This window comes from Anomalospiza imberbis, chromosome 18 (genome assembly GCF_031753505.1).
Source record: "Anomalospiza imberbis isolate Cuckoo-Finch-1a 21T00152 chromosome 18, ASM3175350v1, whole genome shotgun sequence".
Taxonomy (NCBI): Eukaryota; Metazoa; Chordata; class Aves; order Passeriformes; family Viduidae; genus Anomalospiza; species Anomalospiza imberbis.
The window spans coordinates 11,970,512-11,986,548 of record NC_089698.1 but is presented as its reverse complement, the minus strand read 5'-3'; the positions used below and the strand labels follow the sequence as shown (position 1 = coordinate 11,986,548).

Below are 16,037 nucleotides of genomic sequence, written 5' to 3'. Positions count from 1 at the left end.
CCCAGCCCGTCCCGGTCGGGTCCGTGCCCTGTCCCAGCCCGTCCCTGTCGGGTCTGTGCCGTGTCCCAGCCCGTCCCTGGCGGGTCTCTGCCCTGTCCCAGCGCCGTTCCTCCCTCAGCACTTTCCCGCCCTCCCCTCAGGGCCCCGCTGGGCGCGCGCGGCGCTGCCCCCCCGCACCTCCCGCCCCCGGCCGGCAGGGGGCGCGCCCGCCCCGCGCCTTCTGGAGGCTTCCGTGGCGGGGCGCGATGACGCCATCCGAGCGCGCGGCGCGGCGCGGCCATGGCGCTGTTCTGCATCCGCAGGTTCGGGCCCGCTCCGCTCGCCTCCCCTGCCACAGCCGGACCCTGCCCCGGGCCGGGGCTGCGTGTCCGGAGGGCTGTGCGGGCGGGCGGCTCGTGCCTGAGGAGGTTTGTCTGCGCTGTTCCAGGTACGGCGAGGAGGACGGGCAGGAGGCGGAGGCGGAGGGCCGGGCGCGGCTCCTGCTGGAGCGGCTGCAGCGCCAGGCGAGGGCCCGGCAGCAGCAGAAGCAGCGAGAGGCGCCGCCCCAGGGAAGGGAAGGCCCAGGGGCCACGGGGCTGAGTCCCGGGGGGGAGCCCGGAGAAGGAAAGAGGGAGAGTGAAGAGCAGCCCAGTGCGCATAGACAGAAGAAGCTAAAGGCGAAGCGTCGGCCCCGCAGCTCTTCGGAAGAAAGGGCTGGTGCTGAGGAGGCAGCAGATGGCAGCAGCCCCACAAAGAAGAAGAAAGCAAATAAAAGAAAATCGAAAGTGCAGCGAGAGAGGACTGAAGCAGGTGAGGATAAAGTGAGGCTGTAGGATTTCAGTTCGTTGTGGTTGGCAGTTTCCACAGGAAAGTGGACACGAGTTGCTCTTTGAGTACCTTGCCCAGTTTACCTGATTCTGTTTTCACCTCCTTAATATGTTCCCAATTTCTTTTTTCCAAGGGAAGGCCCCGTACTGCGAACTTTGAGGGTCAGTTTAGTGCAAGGGGAGGAGGGAAGCACATCACGTCACCTCAGTCTTGTTGTGTCTACACCAACAAAGAAATGTTTGACTTCTGCACTTGGCTTTAGCAGAAAAGGGCTTGCAAGTTGTTGCTTTAGTCCTGTGTTGTAATGTTGCCAAATCCCTTTTCTGTGGCGTGCTCTGACCTGTAGCTTTGTATTGCTGCTACCCAAATTCCAGATTCTGACGAAGACCTCAAACAACAGGACAGCAGAAACAATTTCAAAAACAAGTCTAATAAAAGGAGGAAAGCAGATGAGGAAACACAAGGAGATGAAACAGAGAAGAGAGAAAGCAGTGAAGAAGCTGAAGGAAGTAAAACTACAGAGGAGGAGCTGCCCTCAGGAGCCTCAGGGGAAGGGGCAAATTGTGCACCCTCCAGTATGATGATTCTTGGAGACTACGACGCAAAGCCAGTGCAGAAGGTAACCAGCTTGACTGAATTTTGGTGATGGATAGGAAAAGAATGCTTCTTACAAGTTTATTTTACATGAGGTGTTGCCACTTGCTCCTTTCCCTCACGTCAGGTCCAGCCCTTCTTGCCGCAGTGGCTTGCTGAGCCCAAGCGGGTGCAGAAACGCATCAGAGACAACCTGTGTCCAGTCAGAGACGTGCCAGGAATCCATCCCCGCCTCTTGAGAAAGCTGCACGCCAATGGAATCGACTCCTTTTTTCCAGGTGCCTTGAGAGTGCTTTGGTTTCTTTCTAAAGGGACTTGCAGAGTTCCTGCAGCCTGGTGCTGGGTATTTCGTGTAGGCAGGGAAGTAAAATGCAGGACAAACTGTAAGGCATGGAAGTGGTTGTAGGAGATTTAACCCTTCTTTCTCAAAGCCTTGTCTGGGCTGAGTAAAAGTCTGTTACCTGCTCATGAATACAGCTTGGGGTAATGGCTCAGAGCTGCCCAAAGAGGGAGGGCTTACTTGTGTCCTCACACTTTTCCTCCTTATGCCAAGCTTGTGCTTTAGCTCCTTACTTTCCACTGTCTCTGCTGCTGATCAGAGCTTTCTGGGAACTCATTTAGCTCATTAAAGCACTACAAAAATATCCAAACAAAAAAAAGAAATCTGTTTGTTTTCTGTTATTTTGCCAGTTTTGCCAACAAGTACAATAAATGCCAGTTCTTAAGTTAGAAGAAAGGCCAGCTGGATGCAAGGACAAGGACAGAGGGTGACCTTAGTCCAGCTGAGCCTGGAGATTTAGGCTCTGTCAGGGTTATGTTGGGAAGCCAGGACACATTTTCTCATTTCAATAATGCTTTTATATGACGTATTCAGTTTTTGGTGAGGTGATGAAGCATACAGGTTGTGTTTATTTCTGGTTTTGCTCAGTCCAGGCAGAGGTGATTCCTGCCATTCTGCAGAGTGCAGCCAACGGGTACCTGCTGGGGCAGGGCGGGTTCCGCCCCAAGGACATCTGTGTCTCAGCACCCACGGGCAGTGGGAAGACTCTGTCATTTGTCATACCCATTGTTCAGGTGAGTTCATCCTCAGGGAGGCGTCTCTAAGGAAATGCTGCCGTTGCTTTTGTTCAAGCAAAACCTGAACTTAAAAGCAGGTCGGAAAGCCAAGGAATTTGTGGACATAAGGCAGCAGATTTTCAGCTCAGAGCTGTCTGAGGGAGTTTCTTGTCAGCTTCCCACTCCTTTTCTCAGACAGCAGGCACAGCATGAGTTGAGAGGGCGGAGGGAGAAAAATGGAAACATAAAACTGTGAGAATGTGTCAAGCCCATCTTTTCTCACTAGGTTAGGCCCAAGAACCCTGTTCCCCTGTTCTGTCAGGGACTCACTGGGCCTTTATTTTGGCAGGTTCTGTTAGATCGAGTGGTTTGCCACGTACGAGCTCTGGTTGTTCTGCCCACCAAGGAACTGGCACAACAGGTATGTGCTGCTCAGCGAGTCTGAGCAGAGCTGAGGGACAGGCTGGTGCAGCCAGTCCTTTGGCTGTTCTGGGGAGCAGGCTGAAGACCTGCCAGTGGCTTTGATGCTGTTCATGTCATGGGAAGTGTTTCCTGCAGCTCACAAAGCCCATCTCTTTGCAGGTGAGTAAAGTGTTCAACATTTACACTGATGGGACAGGTCTGAAGGTCGTTTTGATTACTGGCCAGAAATCTTTTGCAAAGGAGCAGGAGATGCTTGTCAAGAAAAAGTAGGTTCAAAGGTATTTTGGCAAGGTTTATAGAGATTGCATGCTAATTAATGTCATTAAGGTGGGGTCAAGATATGGACTATTGCAGCACAGCATCATGCTATCATGATTTTGGATAATGGGTTCATATGCTGGACTCTGGTGGCTCTGTCTTTGTCACAGTGCTTGTTACTACCCCTGTTTTGTGGTTGTAATGTTTTACTAGATTTTTGGGGTTCTTCACCAGCAATTGCTCAGAATGCAAACATTTACCTTGTGCCCACGGGTACATATGACTGTGTGGGGTTTTGCTGCAATTAAACTTTTTTGAAGAGCAATGAAGAGTGACATTTTCTGTTTAAATAAGGCAGCGCAGTGGAGACTGCTGTTTGGTGTCCACCACTGCCCCTGCATGCTCTCCAGTGTCAAGTCCATATATGAATTTTGTTATTCCTCAGTTAACAGAGTGGTAGGAAAACCTTCAGGCTGCTTCTTAAGGTCTCTGCTACAGGCTTTATTGTGAAGAGAGAGACTTACTGATGGGCTGCTTGTCCTTTCAGAGTGACAGGCTACTGCAGCCTGGCTGACATTGTGGTGGCCACACCAGGGAGGCTCACGGATCACATTAACCAGACCCCAGGCTTCAGCCTGACACAGCTTCGCTTCCTGGTGAGTCACCACAGCTCTCCCATCTGAGTGCAGTGTCTGCTGCAGCAGTAATTCCTGCTTGCTTCTTGTGTGGAACATAAATACCTCTCTGTTGGAGCTGTTGTGTGGGCCTGTCTGCACTCCAGATTGTGGAGGGAGCAGTCACAAGATGAGATGTTTGATTCCAACTCGTGACACCCAAGCATCCACCCACTTCCCCTTCTCTTTTAGGCTCTTGCAAACTTGGAGTAAGGATGGGCAAGGAAAGCAATTCTGTTGACTAGAAGCTTCCATTATCTTACCTTCTGGGTCACTGGTTACAGATACAATGGAAAATAAAAGCTCCCAGTATTTAACAAGTGGTGTTTTTCATCCTTGTGAATTCAGATCGTGGATGAAGCTGACCGTATGATTGATGACATGCACCAGAACTGTCTGAACCAAATTGTCAAAGCTGCATTCCAGGGAGAAAATGACTCTGGCTCCAACATGCTTTTTCAGAGGACCAAACCAGGGCCTTTAACAGCAGCCAGGTAAGTTGCAGAGTGCATTTCTTTGAGCTGATAGTATGGACACCAGCACTTGGATGTCACTGCCCTGCTCCACTGTACACTGCCACACAGGATCTCATTGCTTGATTCCTCTGAGAAATAGCTACCAAAATAAGGCAGTGAACAGTTAATGCCAGAGGATGTCTTTCAGACTAAATATTGTGTTCTCCAGGCTTTTCTTATGTAGACTAAAGGAGCATCAAAAGAATGCACAAATATTGAAAATCTGTGATCCATTTGCACAGTGACTATAGTAGTGCCTTCTGGCAAAGCTGAGTAATGGATTTAGAGGAAAACTGTTGCAATTAACTGCAGCTGCTGTTCTTGTACAGCAGTGGCAGAGATGTGTCAGAAACTGAGATGAATGGCCAAGGAAGGACATGACTAGAAGGAGAACATGGATAACCAGGGTGCAGGGACTTGTGCAGGAGTAATGGATTGGGGTTGTGCACTTGACTGAGAATGCTCATCATGTCTGTCTGTGAACTCCACCATAAAACAAGGGTGGAAAAGAACCTACAGGAAAGGCTCAGGGCAGGAAAAGAGCATCAAAGAGCATTGATTGCTTCCCTTACATCATGTAAAGGCACTTGAGGTGAAACTCCTTTGCCCATCCTCAAAGCCCAGTTTCTGTGTGCTGTTTCTTTCAGTTCCTGCTCTCCTCAGATACCCTTACAGAAACTGCTGTTTTCAGCCACACTGACCCAGGACCCAGAGAAATTGCAGCAGCTGGATTTATTCCAGCCTCGTCTCTTCACATCTGTGTATTCCGAGAAAAATAGAGATGGAACAGAAACTGAGCAAGATACTAATAATAAATACACGCTCCCGGAGGGGCTGTCGGTATGGTGTGAATTCTTTTGAATAAGTTATACTTGAAGATTTGTTTAATTCTGGACTAATTGTGGTTTTACCCTAAAACGAGTAGATCTTCCCTGTGTTTCCTTGCAAAAGTGGCTTTGGGAGTATACATGACCCAGAGAGCTGTACCTTTGCACATTTGTTTTCTCATGACTTAATGTTCATTTGTTTAAGACTTGATTATTTTTTAAATTAATCTGTCTTCATGTGGAATTAAATTTAGCAGCAATGGGGAATGGAACTAGGAAGTCATAATAATGTGGTAGCACCTATCAATTGTCCATATGTCTAACATTAATTTCAAGACATACATGTACAGGCCAGCCTGTAGACCGGAAGGCAGTGCATGTTCTTACTTGCTGTGGAGGTGTAAGAGCATTAGAACAACTCAGGTCTCCTGTCTCCTCGTGTTGTATCCTGCCAGCCTGTTTATTCTAAAGGGGATGGCATTATGGGCTCTGGTTGTGGTGCTATTAGTCAGCTATAAAACATCCAAACTTGTGTAGGTCATGGGCAGGTAGTGGGTTTCAGGGAAGACAGTCTTGGCAAGAAGTGATTTTTCTGTCTGAACTCCTTCCCTGTTGACTTACAGCAATGTTACGTGCCTTGTGACCTGAATTCCAAGCCTTTGCTCCTCTTGTATTTCATGCTGAAGATGAAATTCACCCGTGTGTTGTGCTTCACCAACTCCAGGGAAGCCTCTCACAGGTAAACATGAATGAGCTCACTCTCGTGGGTATCTGTCGAGGGATCTTACAGAGATAAAGAAGTGGCAGCTTCTCTCTTGTTTACCTGCAGGTTGTTCCTGCTGGTTCAAGCCTTTGGTGGCGTCACAGTGGCGGAGTTTTCTTCTCGGTTACCTCCAAATGAGAGAAAGAGAACCATGAAGGAGTTTGAACAAGGGAAAATACAACTGTGAGCATCTTAAAGTAGTTTCCTGTGTGCTTTCCAGCACAGGCTGTTTCCAGTGTAAAAAGCTAAACAGAACAAGGGACACAGTTAGGTCCAGGGTGGGACGGCTGGGACACAGACTTGGGGTCTTCTAAAACATGCAGGAGTCTGTTGCAGAAGGGGTGTGAGACTTGAAATTGTGACTTTGAATTGTTTGTCCTTCGTGTAACTCAGCCTGTTCTAATCTAGCTGCAGTCTGAATTTCTACATGTTGTTTTATAACAAGGAATAAATACAAATGCGTGTTCACAGAGTTGCCCAAAACACACAGGTTTTCAAATCTGGAGTTTAATGTTTGTGCCGAGTCTCTGGTACTTGTAGGGTGGAAATGGATGTTGGTGCTTGAACTGTATTTAGTGTTACAGCTTCCTACTGAAGCAATCCCTGCTCAGACTGGCATACAGGTCTACTTCTACCCCTGTGTTTCATTTGTATTGTGGTTTTGGAAGCTATATGAGATTGTATCTGTGCAGCGGCTCTGAGGAAAAGGCAAAAACTTATTTTCTGGGTGTTCTTTTTATCCCAACCTGGTGTATAAATTCCTCCTTGACTACTGGAATTTCTCACTTTACTATTTGTGTGTTCTGTGCTTGTATGGAATGTTCAGATTCCTTAGAGATTTGTATGAGCTGGGAGGTGTCTGGCTTGGAGAACCTGGAAACACCCGTTACCTTTTTGTGCTCAGCAGAGGGTGACAAGGCTCTAGTGATGCTTGGAGGTCTGTGGGCAGCTAATAAGGCCAGTGGCAATAAGTGACTTGCAGTGCTGCTGCCAGGCTTAGAGGCAGAGGCTGACTGGCCAGTTTGAGCAGAGATTAGCAAGAGCTGTGCTGTGTTCACTGGTGTTTTGTTTGTGTGTATAGTGCCTGTTACCTGAAAATGACTCTATATACATTTACAAACAGATTAATCAGCACAGATGCCACAGCCCGAGGGATTGATGTTAAAGGAGTGAATTATGTGATAAACTATGATGCACCACAGTTCATCAGGACGTACGTTCACCGGTAAGACAGCAGGGGCAAGAGGAAGATGTCTGAGCCTGGTTTATTTGGAAATATTTAGCAAAGGTGACGTGCACTTAAAGGGGCTTTTAGCTTTTCTTTTTACTTTACTATGCAAATAGCTTTCTAGCAAAAATTAAGCCTAGCATTGCTTGGGATCAGACTTTCTTAAAAGTGGAAAATTTCAGTATCAGAACCTTGGAGATGATAATGGCAGTGACTATGGGGTTATCTGACTTGAAGCTACTTTGTTTTCAGAGTTGGAAGAACAGCTCGTGCAGGAGAAGCAGGTGTTGCTTTCAGCTTGGTCCTTAGAATTCAGGTATGTCTTTGGTGTGGGATTCCTTTCATAAGGATGCATGCAGGGGCATAAGGATCATTAAGTTCATACTACTTCGCACCTTTTCCAGTCAGCTGAGCTTTGTGCTTGGAAACTTCAGTTATTTCCTGACTAAGCAGCATGTTCTCAAATGTGCTCGTTTTGTAGCTGGTAGGCAGGGGGTGTCTCATCTCCAGGGTCTGTTTTGTGCAGGAGCGGCGGTTCCTGCGGATGTTGAGGGATGCTGACATCCAGGATATAAAGAAACACCCAGTGAAGGGCAACTCCTTGAAGCCATTGGTGCAGCAATATGAGGGAGCTCTGTGTAAGCTCGAGAAGACAGTCAAGGTAATTGAAATGGGGAAGAAAATTACCTGTGCAAGTTTATTTTTATTATTTTTTAATTGCAATTCATGCTTAGCACAAGTATTAGAGTCCAGGAACCTTTCCTTCATCTAAAATAATATTAATTCAGCATTGGTGAAAGCAGTGTTGGTGGGTGCATCATTGTGGAATACTCAGAAAGGGTGGGGAGGGGAGAAAGGTTTTCTGTCCAAGTTAGGCAGCATTCCTGGAGGGGTTTAAAAGATGTGTAGATGTGGCACTTGGGGACGTGATTTAGTGGTAGTTTTGGCAGTGCCAGGTAAATGGGTGGATTCAATGGTCATAAGAGTCTTTTTCAACCAGAACAATTCTGATTTTTGGTGGGTTTTTTCTATTATGCTCTTCTCTTTACCTCTGTAGCTGGGATTTTGACAGCTACCCAGAAAACTGCAAGCAAAATGTAGAGATTAAAACTTTAGTCATTACAGAGTTTAAGACTGTAATGTGCAGCTATCTGCAGGCCCTATTTAATACACCGGTGTGAAGTTGAGAACTTTGAGACAAAAGCAGGGTAGCATTTACCTTGCCAGATGGGTGGACTAGGGATCCTTAATAGACTTTGTGCTGCATGATTTGGGCAAGTGTTCTGCTCTCTAATCTGAGAACTCATAAATACCTGACCCTGAAAAATGATGATTTTGAGTTGTAGACTAGGAATGCTTGAGAACTGGGACAGAAAGGATTATTAAATTGTCTTAATCCTCCCTGAAGTCCTTTCTGTGTGACTCTGAGACAGGGGCATCTTCAGTCACCTTGTCCACTTTAATTTTGAACAGAACGAGCGAGCACAGAAACGAGCCTGAGCGAATGGAAGCGGAGCTGCTGATGGGGCACTGAAGCTGCTGCGTGGGACAGGCCATGGGCTGTTCCCCAGCACAGCAACATGAGTCATGGTCCCTCAGTGGTTGGTTCCTCAACCTTATCATATCTGAAGTCTGCTATTGCAGGCCTTATTCCTCTTTCAAGGATGCTGTGAACAGAGTTCAGTTACTGGTTAAAAAAAAAAAATAAGATAAATTTTGAGGTACAGGTTGTCTTGAAGAGGACTTTGCATCATATCCTGTTGGCATATGTAGAATTACCACCAGCTAGCTCCTGAGCATGGCCTGATGGAACTGCTGTCCTTTAGTGGTGAGGGCTGGGCCCTCACTCCTGCCCTGGGACAATGGTTCTGTCTGTCTGCAGATGCATAAACACCTGTGCAGTGCCTGAAGCAGAAATGTGTTTGAAGAACTGCTCTAGGCTGCAGTAACTCCAACTTTAAAGTAAATGTTAAATAAATATTATATATATTTTTAAACCACTGTCAATTAAAGACTCCTGGGCTCAGGATTTGGACTTTATAATTTTTGTGTGTCCCTTCCAACTCACGGTGTTTTATGATTAGGGATGGAGATACTGTTAAAAGGACTTTTCACTGTTACAGTCCTGTGCCATGTCCTTTTCTTGCCTGTGTTGTTCTGTACCAGAGGTAACAGCAGGTATTATTAAGTGTAGATTGATGTTAATGCAGACTGAAATGTCTGATGTCTAATATGAATGTCCTGGAGCCAGCTGGTGTCACTGCAAGCCGCTAAGTCTGTATTTGACACATGCCATGGTATTTTTAGCTGCCCTGGCAGAAGGCTTAGAGATGCCATGTAGCTGTGGCCTGCAACTACTCTCTAAGGGTTGCTTTTCCTTCAGCAGCAATGGCTCCAGCTCTGGCTTACTGTTTTGCAAAGCAAAATAAATATACACCAGCATTAGCAGTAAATTATTGAAAGCTGGGAATCTTGAGGAAATGGGGTTTGGGAATGGTGGTTGAATCTTGTGAAGCTAGGAGCAAGATTGTTTTATAGCAGTGAAGCAGTGTGTGTTCTCCTGCTGTGACTGCTTGCTGTCCGGTTGTTTTTCCGTAGCACGGCTGTCTGGGCTGCTGCTGGAGTCACAGGAATGGAAAGTCCTCTTGTGCAAGAGCTCTGAGCTCCCACGGGCAAAGCCAGCAGCTGCCTCTCGCGTCCCCTCAGCCGGGCCGTGGTTTCTTTATCATTCAGGGCAGTTATCGGACAAGCCGATGTGCCACCGCTGTAGGGTGGCAGAGCCAGCTGGGACTTTGCCCACAGTGCCGCGGGCGCTGTCCCGTGGCTCCGGCACCCCCGGTGGCGGAGGCAGGGCGCTGTGGCTCCGCCCCGGCCGGGGCGGGCCCGGTGCTGCGGGACGGGACGGCTTTAACCGGAGCGGGCGTGGGCGGCGGCGCCAGCGCCAGCGACGGGATGGGGCTGGAGCTGTACCTGGACCTGCTCTCGCAGCCCTGCCGGGCGCTCTACATCTTCGCCCGGAGCAACAACATCCCCTTCGAGTTCAAGCGGGTGCAGCTGGCTCAGGGTGAGCGGGGCGGGCGGCGGCGGGGCGCCCCGGTGTCCCGGGCGGTGCCAGCCCCAGGCTTTGCGGGTGTCCCGCTGCTCCCCGCGCCGGCGCTCCGGGTCCCTTCGCCCCGCCCGGGGGGATGCTCGATTGCAGCCCGCGGGTGGACCAGGAGGGTAACTCACCGTCCCCATCCGTGTGAGATGTGAGAGGGTGGGGTGACCCTCCTGCTGCAGAGGGTTCCTGGTGCCTGCACAAAAACAATACCTAATTCTCCAATGCAGTCCTGTAGTTTAAGTACTGATTTCAGTGCCTGTGCTCCTCTGCAGCAAACAGGACTCTGCCAAGGCATGTGATATCTTCGAAATCGGCCCCACCCAGGAGAAAATGGGTCTCTGAAAAACAGAGTCGCTTTTCTGAGAAGCGCTCAGGATGTGCCAGGTCTGAGGCTTTCCCCATTTAGATGGGAAACAAAAAGCTGCAGAGATGGGACATTCACATATGGGGGAGGACAGCAAGGTGTGTGGTTCTTGTTTAGGAATTCAGCTTAGGAAAATGTGTGCTCTGGTAAGCAGCAGCAGTTGCTGAGAGCAGCCCTTCTCCTCTTGGCAGGGGCTAACCCCCCTTGGGAGGCTCACCACGCACCAGCTTGCCGAGCTGTCCCCACGTGTAGCTGGGGCAGGGCAGGGGTTGGGCTGCCCCCCTGGGGTTCCACTGGGTCGAGTGGTTTGTGGTCTGGTTATTTTGGGAGGGTTGAGGACCAGCTTGTGAAGGCTGTGGAGCGAGACACCGCAGCTGGCAGTAATCTGAACAGTGAGAAATGAAGGGAGATGGTTTAGCTGGGTTAAAACCAACTGATAAGTGGTAGGAACCTGTCCAAAGGTGTGTTTTCACCAAAGGAGATCTGTATCTTCTTTCTTTGTAATTGAAGCTGGTAAAACCTATCCTTCAAGCTCTCCAGATATCTGATGGATTTGGAATTAAGGTAATGCATTGGGCATGAAAAGGCCTCAGTAAGTAATGCTTAAAACCAATGAAAGATGAGAAGGCTCCTGGAGCTGAAATTGAGGAAGGAACAAAAGACACTCCAACTTGAGAGAAACCTCAGACGTGTTGTGGTTGAGTCTTTGGGTGTTCCCCTGCACCTGAGCTGTGTGTTGGTTGTACCTTACTGTGGCTTTCCTCCCACTTGTCTCATAGCAAAAATTTTTGCAGTTGTTTGCAGCTGGAGCTGGCTCATCTTCTGTCCTTCCCCTTCTTACCCAATAAATTAATTGTAGTGGTGAGACACTGGAGCAAAGGAGAGGAGACTGGCAAGGAATGAGAGCACCAAAGAAAATGGAACAACTGAAATGCAAGGAAGTGAGAGGAAGGAAAGGGAATTAAATCAGAGATTCCCAATGCTCTGTGTCCCTTGGCAACAGTGCCTGCTTTTGGCCTGTGAATTTAAGATGGGTGATTTGGGTGCATCTCATCCCGTTCCTGCAGAGCGTGCACCTCCCATGCCATGGGGAAGCTCGCCAGGTACCTGCACTGGGTGCCTCGGTGGGGGAGGCCTCACTGCACTGGCAGCTGACACTGCACAGTTTATAAGGACAAGGTGAGGGAACTGATACTCAGAATTGAGCTCGTGGCTTAAATGTGATGCCCCAGAAAAGCTCTTGGCCCCCAGTAAGGCAGGTGTCAAGGAAAGGGGTGAGAATGGATAGGGATCAGCTGGCATTCAAAGGACACCTGAACACCTGGAATCTGCACACTTCATCTTTTTGAGAGGGGTAGGGGAGATGGTCTGTGAGCCAAGTGACAGGGGAATAATCACAAATCAGGTTTGTCAAGTACAGAAAAGCTAAATTTGCTTGCAGAGCATCTCCGTTGGCACACAGGTTCTCAGATGGCTCACACAGCAGGATGGGCACAAGGTTAGTTACACATTAGAGAGGCTTGAATACCCAGGCAGCCACGTGTGGCTGAAGTGAGTGGATGGAAAAGGCTGTCACAAACAAGTCACATAAACTTCTCAGACTGCTTTCAGACAGAACGGAGTACACTGAGACCTAAGATGAACAAAGCACCTTCTCCTGTCGGGTTCACTCTGCCTACCTTCTGGAGAGGACCTACAAGATAGCTTAAAAGCAACCTCAAATTCATATTTGCTCTTACAAAAGATATGCAAAATGCACAGGAGCTAATTGAATGACCTGTGATGAAGTACCCATGGCTTTATATGGAATCACAGGAATTTATTTTCAGCTGTGGACTTTAGAAAGTGTAGTTGAATATAAATTACATTATCTTCCAGAAAACGGTATCTGCTTTCTCGCTGTCCTCCCTTCCTTGGAGGAAAGGGTTAGTGAGATCCCTTTCCCCCCAGGTGCTTGGTGCTCCCTCTGGGTTTGTACAGGACAGGTACCTCCAGGCACCAACTTGGAGTGGAGAGAGCCCCAAGCCGTCAAGTGCTGTTGGTATGAAAGGACTCCTAAGCATCCTGCCCTTGGTTGAGAGGTGGGTCTGGTATGCAGGCAATAAGCAAGTCAGCTGATAGCACAGGGCTGGCCCCCTACCCACCCTGCAGCACTTATTCATTGCTTATAAACTTGATACAAGGCTCAATTCTTAAAATCTAAACCAGAAACTTGAAGCTAGACGGTCCCCACAAACTCCTCAGGTGTTTGCAAACAGATCCTGAGTATCCCTGCCAAGTAAAACTTCTCATTTCCCTCCTCAGGGCAGCACAAGACAGAGGAGTTCCGGAAGGTGAATGTCCTGATGAAGGTGCCTGCACTGAGGGATGGTTCTTTCACCTTAGCAGAGAGGTGAGGCTCAAATAAGCTCAATCCCCTGCTGCAGTGTTGTTTATCCCAGTGCTTGAATTCTGCCAGTGTTCTGCTGGGACTCCAGTCCAGGCAGGCTTTTGTCTCCTTCCTATCCCATGTTCTACTTGTACATAACAAACCTGTGTTTCAAGAGAAGCTATCTTACCTAAGCAACTTGAACAGCATTAATAATAGAAAAAGCTGCTGCTTGGAGCTACTTTGCTGTTTTGTAGGCAGTGTTTCTGAGCTTAAATACCTGTCCAGGTGTCCTGCTCTGCCTGCAGCTGGAGGCTGTAGGCCAGTGCAGGAAATCTGACATAAAGCACCCACTGCTGGATGGCGAGGCAGCGTGAAGCTCAGATTTGCTATAAAATCATTCTGCAGCTTCTAATTGCTCAAAACTGTACCAGCAGACCACACCTGTCTTGCTGGGCAATGACTCATATTAGGTTATGGTCCAGAGGCAGCAGCACAAACTCTGTCCTGTGCTGTGCCCTGCTGCACTTCTGCCTGACTCCCATTAGGTTTGTGTAGCTGCTTGCCCAGCAGTGCAAAATTTGGGGGGAAAAGAAAGGATGAGATGCTTTAATCTCAGATGATCAGCTCACCAGTCTGTCTTGCTCTCTGGGCAGCATTGCAATCCTCCTGTACCTGGTCCAGAAATTCAAGACTCCTGATCACTGGTACCCATCTGACCTGCAAAAAAGGGCTAGGGTTGATGAGTACCTGTCCTGGCAGCATGTCAACATCCGTGCGAAGGGGAGCAAGTTGTTCTTAAGCAAGGTAAAACCATTATATATCAAAAATGAGGTGCTAAGGCTGTAAGTGGAATGGCCTGCCTGTCTGCAGGGTCTTTCTCAGCAAATGTACAAGCCAAGTGAGAGATAGGAACAAAGCTGACTTGGCTGCTGAAGCGAGCCTAACTGAAGTAGCCTGGATCCTTCATGCCGCCTCCAAAGGTCCAGAGCAAAGTGTCCTGGGTGAGCAGCTCCCCCCAGACACAGCTCAGTGCTGGCTGCCCAGCTCCATGGAAGGCAACAGTCTCTCTCTGGAAAACAAAACACAGGTGCTGGCAGTCTTCCCTTTGATGCCTCAGGTTTTAGCTTTTATATTTTTTAGATTCTGAGCTGCTTTAGTGTGTGGGTCTGGGCTTCATATGAGGGGATGTTGAGCTCTTTTCACAGAGTAGAGAGACAAAACAATTCCTTCTCCAGCTGGGCACCAAGGACAAATGATCCAAACCTCAGGCCCAAGAGCAGAAACAACATGGGCTGGAGAGAGAAAAACAAGCAGGATGGGACTGCATGGGCTAAAGCTGTAATTGGACAATGAACTGCAGTGTACCAATGGACGAAAACTTATAAAAGTGTGAGACCCCGTGACTGGTGGTCCATTTTGTGGCCATTTTGGGTTCATCTTGGATGTAGCCCTGGCTCGGCTCTTGTGCTGCCCAAGGTGTATCTATTGAGGCCTCCTAGTAAATCCCTACTTTATTCTTTAGCTCCATCTAGTCTCTGTTCTAGGTCAGCCCTCACAAGGCATCACTTTGAGAGGAGGCTCTTGTGGTTGAATTTCCAGATTTCTAGGCAGCAGACAAGGAGAGGCAGGAGGTAATGACTGACATTAATGTTAACCTGGCAAGGTTGATGAGCAGCTCTGGTTGTTCTCATGCATGGCTGGTGAGGGACCCTCAGAAGGAGGCAATAAGAGTGTGATGACTAGATTTGAAAGGAAACACATAAAAACCAAGTTGTTTCTTCTCCCTGCCAGGTGCTGCTGCCTCTCATCACAGGCCAGCCGCTTCCTCCAGAGAAGCTGGAGTTTGCTACTGAGGAGCTGAACGTTGCCCTGAAGCAGTTTGAGGAGAAGTTCTTGCAGGACAAGCCCTTCATCGCAGGCAGCGAGGTCTCCCTGGCAGACCTCGTAGCGCTGGTGGAGCTCATGCAGGTGAGCATCAAGCCCAACAACTCACTGCTGGACATGGGAGTTGGGCTGTGGGCAGGCCAGGCCAAGGGGGGCTGCTGCACCCCCTCCTCTGTAATGGCAGATCTTCCCTGGGGTTAAGTCTTGCTCCTTTTTGGCTTTGATGACAATTAAGTTTACCAGGGAAAACCTACTTTGATGAAACAGATCTTTCCATAGAAATATGGTATGAATTGATCAGGAAAGAAAGATAAATTACAAACTAGGCAGGAAAGTACAGATATTTGGAAGAGCTGTGTTGGTGTGCATGGACTTCTGTGTTCTGACTTAGACCATTCTTGGGTTAGCCATGGCAGAGCTCTTTGCTGCACGTCCCAAGGGACAGCAGCTGCTGAGGGTGTCACCACTTGCCTCCTATGACCTAAGAGCCAGAGATGAGCTCCACCTAACATCATGACTGTCTGCTGCCTTGAGCCAGAAGTCTGTCCATTTTCATCGGTGCCATCCCTGGCAAATGCCCCGTTTGCCTCACTCCTGGGTGCTGTGTGTGTCCCTGCAGCCCGTGTGTGCTGGTTACGACCTGTTTGAGGAGAGGCCGAAGTTAACGGAGTGGCGCAGGCGGGTGGAAGAAGCTGTGGGGAAGGAGCTCTTCCAGGAAGCCCACAAGGAGATCATGAACGTTAAGAACTTGACTGCTGATCAGTTTGCACCTGAGTTGATGGAGAATTTCAAGCAGCAGCTCCTAAAGCAGAACTAGAGGGTTATGCTCTAATAAAATTGATTATTTTTCTGAAGGCTTATCGTAGTCTCTCAGCATTTCTTCTAAAAATCATAAACACCATTCCACAAAATGTGCTTTCCTTCATTCACAGCCTTTCTGCAGCTTAGAAGGGAAGAAAAATACATCTTATACTGCCATGAGCAGCTTTTCCCTCTTGTCCACTGCAGCATGGGAGCTGGAGCCCTGGAGGCTTTTCTTTCACGCTCCAGCACCACTGGATCTGCTTCAGGGCTGAGGTGATTCAGTCTGTGTGGGATCAGGGGCAGCCAGAGCTGCCCTCCCGCCTCTGCTCTGAGTTTTTCAGGCCAGAGCAGAGGTTTCCTGAGGGTATG

At 48.6% G+C, this 16,037-nt stretch overlaps 2 protein-coding genes across 2 annotated transcripts; both read left to right on the top strand.

Moving 5' to 3' along the window:
* The first annotated feature begins 266 nt into the window (after window positions 1-266).
* Window positions 267-9,174, top strand: DDX51 (DEAD-box helicase 51). Its single transcript, XM_068209114.1, has 16 exons — window positions 267-302; window positions 428-789; window positions 1,182-1,426; window positions 1,529-1,679; window positions 2,330-2,475; window positions 2,807-2,878; window positions 3,040-3,146; window positions 3,686-3,794; window positions 4,161-4,306; window positions 4,975-5,167; window positions 5,778-5,893; window positions 5,984-6,100; window positions 7,041-7,142; window positions 7,398-7,461; window positions 7,672-7,806; window positions 8,619-9,174. The coding sequence occupies exons 1-16, from the start codon at window positions 280-282 to the stop codon at window positions 8,643-8,645; spliced, it is 2,115 nt and encodes a 704-aa protein (XP_068065215.1). The 5' UTR covers window positions 267-279; the 3' UTR covers window positions 8,646-9,174.
* Window positions 9,175-10,058: 884 nt separating this feature from the next.
* On the top strand, window positions 10,059-15,718 carry LOC137484907 (glutathione S-transferase theta-1-like). The gene is made up of 5 exons (XM_068209115.1): window positions 10,059-10,209; window positions 12,914-13,001; window positions 13,634-13,784; window positions 14,772-14,948; window positions 15,484-15,718. The coding sequence occupies exons 1-5, from the start codon at window positions 10,098-10,100 to the stop codon at window positions 15,679-15,681; spliced, it is 726 nt and encodes a 241-aa protein (XP_068065216.1). The 5' UTR covers window positions 10,059-10,097; the 3' UTR covers window positions 15,682-15,718.
* The last annotated feature ends 319 nt before the right edge of the window (window positions 15,719-16,037 follow it).